At 42.5% G+C, this 3,784-nt stretch overlaps 1 protein-coding gene across 1 annotated transcript in view; it reads left to right on the plus strand.

Annotated features, from left to right (window-relative positions):
- Positions 1-1,683, plus strand: part of LOC117547482 (TANK-binding kinase 1-binding protein 1-like) — a 45,013-nt gene extending 43,330 nt beyond the window's left edge. Inside the window, 1 exon segment of the mRNA XM_034218264.1 lies at positions 89-1,683. Within this exon segment, the coding sequence (XP_034074155.1) occupies positions 89-217 (129 nt within the window). The 3' untranslated portion in view covers positions 218-1,683.
- Positions 1,684-3,784: the final 2,101 nt, after the last annotated feature.

The following is a 3,784-nucleotide window of genomic DNA, read 5'->3' on the forward strand; positions in this document are numbered from 1 at the left end:
TTGCCCTCTGTCCCCCTCTGTCCTCCTCTCTGCCCCTCTGTCCTCCTCTCTCCCCCTCTGTCCTCCTCTCTCCCCCTCTGTCCCACAGTTATGGATGGAGTCAGAGGAGAGTGCTGCTCGGAGCTGTCCCCTGTGTCAGCTGACCTTCCCCACCGGTTACCCTGACGACGCCCTCATCAAACACATCGACTCCCACCTGGAGAACAGCAAGATATGACTTTATACCAAGCATTTCCAACCCCTGGTCACCTGACCCAGGGACAGTTTGATGAGCCTGCATGTTTCTCTCCACAGAACTGTCCCAGTGTAGCCCCGAGGTCTTCTGGTAGACGTCCCTTTGTCCTCAAGTCCATATAGTGGATTCTAACCAGCAACCCTCCAGGTATTCCACCCTCCAGAGCTCAACATCATAGCTGCAGGGTTGTGCATCTTTTCATTTGTGTTCACAGAGAAACACAACAAACATCTCTCAGAGTCACCATGTCAGTGGACGTATAAAGAGAACTGGATCCAGAGTTGAAGGGCCTCGTCCATTCCTATCAAAGTAGCTCAGTGACGCATAAAGCCAAAATGGACTGCTCTCAAGTACAAAACATACCTAGATCTTTATCTGGATTCTTATCTAAGTCTTCCTAGTCGTTTTATGGATCTTCCCTAAACTGTCCCTAGACATTCCCCTAGACCTTCCCCTAGATCTTCCCTAGAACTTCCCTAGACCTTCCCTAGACCTTCCCTTCCCTAGATCTTCCCTAGACAGGCCCTCTACTGCAGCCCCCCCCCCCCCTGGAACTCCTCTCCCAGTCACATCCGATCTGCCAACCCTCTCACGTCATTCCAAACAGCCTCAAAACTCACCTTTTCACTCTTTGCTGTCGACTCCTAACCCTCTCCCCCCGCCCACATTCCCACCCTGCTCAGCACTTTTACTTTGTGTTGTTATTTCTCTACTTGCTTGTAAAGCGTCTTTGAGCACCAGGAAAAGCGCTATATAAATAACATGTATTATTATTATTATCAGATCTTCCCTGGATCTTTGAGCGATCTTCCACATCCATGCGGTCCATAGAGCATACTTTTATTTTCCTTAAGCCCCGCCTCCAATCCTCTCCATCATGTCCGCTCTCGGCTCAGTCAGAAGAATGGACAAGGAGATAACTCTGGATTTGGCTCTTAGCACATTTGACTTCTTTTAGGCCGTAATGATTTAAAAGGCTATTCAAGGGTTTGTTCTGGATATTTGATTTAGCTCAAAAATAATTATCGATTATACAAACGCCCGGCTTGGTACAGAAAGGTGTTTTTTCTCTGTCATTATCAAAGCCTGAGTGCTACAGAAACAGAGGTAGAAAAGCTGCACTCAGTTGCACTGACACACACATGAGGATGAGCAGACCTGAGATCAGTCAGACGGCCAGCCCCAGGATGTCTCTGCTGTCATGTTTGTTTGTGAAGGTTTCCATTGTCACAAGACCTGCAATAAACTGCTGTGTTGTCAAATGATTCAGAGGTTTGTGAGTTACCAACTTGTTTGGCTGTGATAACAGGAACACTTCAAGGTTAGATTAAAGGAAACAGCAAGTCAGAACAATAGTGAGAGTGAAAGAAAGTGGAGTTCCAAAGAGAACGTTATGTAAACTCAAAGTGTGAAGGTACATTTTTTAATAAAGGAACTGCAGTCTGCAACTACTGCCATCTTTTGTGTGGTAATGAATGTGCCTTGGTTAAACCACAACTTTTATTTTGAAAAGAGATTTGAGTTTTTCTTTTTCCTTTGTAAATGTCAAATCATTTTCATTTTAATCAAATGATCATGACAGTATTTAATGATAATGGAAATCCTGACCCGGTATTTGTTACTTATTCGGTAATTATGGGTTTCTTTTAGTATCCCTGATTATGTCCTATTTCTGATAATTGTAATATAGTATATTATAGTTGTCACTAAGTATCTCCAAATTATGGGGAAACGGTGGCCTACAAAGCAAATGTATCTTATTACTCCATTGCATCTGGGCTAAGTGCTGAAAAGACGTGGACTCTTCTTGAGAAACTACTGGAAGATAATTGACTAACCCAACTGATTTCTTCCTCTTAGCGTTTATCGTTTCATTCCGAAAGCCAAACTAACGAGGCAAAAAATTAGAGAATCTATATTTATCAAGCAACAAAACCTTCATTATAACTACACACTAAAGTTTTTACCAGGTACAAAGAGACCGGAGGCCTTCCTCCCGTGAAGCCAATAAAATAAGAAGGAAGATAGAAAAGGTTCATTTTCTAGCTGTCAACCAGGTTATGACCATGTCATGTTATGCTATTTATTATTGTGTGAAACAATAGAGTGGTGCAGTGATGACATGTGTTTGCAGATCAACCCGGAAGTTAGCATCTCAACAGCTCCCTCCACGAAAAGCTATAAAAAAAAATTCTATTGGATTTTTAAATACTGCAGTAAATATGCTCTGTGGCAAACACACATTTATGTGTGTACACAATGTGTTCAGCAGGATAATCTCCATTTATTACACCACTTTTGCGGTGTCTGAAGCTACAGAAGTAAGAAGCTAACATTAAGCTATATTTAAAGGTCATCTATCATGCTATCTTTAGGCAATAGCATAGGTCTCAGATATATAAAAATATATAAAAAACATGTCTATGAGGTGTTTTGCTCAAAATACCAAACAGATCACCCATTCTAGCCATGCCTCATATCCCTCTATTTCACTTCCTGTTTCAAAAGTGCTCATTTTATATATAAAGCTTTATTTAAAAAAAGATTGATAAAAAAGAGGGGCGGAGCTTATGCCTGCTCATGCCGGAGATTCTACCGGCAGATACTGCGGTGATGAAACGCCATATCATGGATTATCAAGGGTTATTTCTGAAACAGTTTGGAGCTCAAAGGCTTTCTCTCTTGCCGGTCATACCACAAGGTGAGTTCCTTTTTATTTCCTGCTTCTTTACAGACATGCTCTGAGTGTTAGCGATGCTAATGTAAACACCGACCATATTACGTCCAAAACAGTCAGGCATTGTTTCTGATAGCTACGTTTCTGATAGGCCCGTGGGTGTAAAGCCAGCCTACATTTCCGATATTACGTCATATCGGACGCAAATCTGGATCAGCTCCATTGTAGCCCCGTTTTTAGAGATTTGGGTACGGAGGAAAAGAGAGAGGGTTTTATTTTCTGACGCTGCGTGAGTTCCCTGACACACCGGGGACACATGTTGATGTATAACAGACATCAAAAAGTGCATTTTGCATGATAGGTCCCCTTTAAACTACATCATGGTTGTATGGCTCTGCATCCCCAAGCTAAGCTAAGAGTGGCTAATGTTCAGCGTGATGACGTTTAGTGTTCTTAAGACACGTAGAAGCTCCAGACATTCACCAGTGGGGTATATACTGACATATTCCATGTTGTCAAACAAAACCTGAAAATCTCTTCCGCTTGTGTTAACCACAGACTTTATTTCAGACAACTAACCAAAAAATGATTTAAAAAACCATTGACTTCAAGACGAGGGAACCGGATTTGCTTAAATGCATTTCTGGGTTTAGAATAGGGTGACCAGACGTCCCCGTTTTCCGGGGACAGTCCCTATTTGTATTGCCCTGTCCCCGGTTGAAACTGTCCCCGGAAATGTCCCCGTTTTTTAATATACGTTAAAAACACATAGCAAGGTGAAATAAAACGTTTCATGTCAGGAAACACTGGGTAAACAGACTGTGGTCAAGCCAGCCCCCACTTCGGAAAACACAGTCAAGCCAGCACGCACG

The sequence above is a fragment of the Gymnodraco acuticeps genome, unplaced genomic scaffold (assembly GCF_902827175.1).
Source record: "Gymnodraco acuticeps unplaced genomic scaffold, fGymAcu1.1, whole genome shotgun sequence".
NCBI lineage: Eukaryota > Metazoa > Chordata > Actinopteri > Perciformes > Bathydraconidae > Gymnodraco > Gymnodraco acuticeps.